This window comes from Myotis davidii, unplaced genomic scaffold (assembly GCF_000327345.1).
Source record: "Myotis davidii unplaced genomic scaffold, ASM32734v1 scaffold609, whole genome shotgun sequence".
In the NCBI taxonomy this organism is placed as follows: Eukaryota; Metazoa; Chordata; class Mammalia; order Chiroptera; family Vespertilionidae; genus Myotis; species Myotis davidii.
In genome coordinates, this window is record NW_006300164.1 from 1,226,432 (window position 1) to 1,226,679 (window position 248).

At 66.5% G+C, this 248-nt stretch overlaps 1 protein-coding gene across 1 annotated transcript in view; it reads left to right on the top strand.

Annotated features, from left to right (window-relative positions):
• The window catches only part of CACNA1B (calcium voltage-gated channel subunit alpha1 B), a gene marked incomplete at its 3' end in the record, with an annotated part of 199,377 nt that overhangs the window by 6,885 nt on the left and 192,244 nt on the right, over window positions 1-248 (top strand). The window contains exon 2 of the mRNA XM_015572355.1: window positions 55-194. Within this exon, the coding sequence (XP_015427841.1) occupies window positions 55-194 (140 nt within the window). The remainder of the gene's footprint in view (window positions 1-54; window positions 195-248) is intronic.

Sequence of the window (248 nt, forward strand, 5' to 3'; positions counted from 1 at the left end):
GTGGGTCTTGGGCCCGCGGGGGGCAGCGGCGACCCTGTGCCGTGTTCTCCCCAGGACGACACGGAGCCGTATTTCATCGGCATCTTTTGCTTCGAGGCTGGGATCAAGATCATCGCCCTGGGCTTCGTGCTGCACAAGGGCTCCTACCTGCGCAACGGCTGGAACGTCATGGACTTCGTGGTGGTTCTCACGGGGTAGGTGGCCGGTGTGCGCCCCGCGAAGGGCTGGGCCTTCCTGGCCTCGCCCGG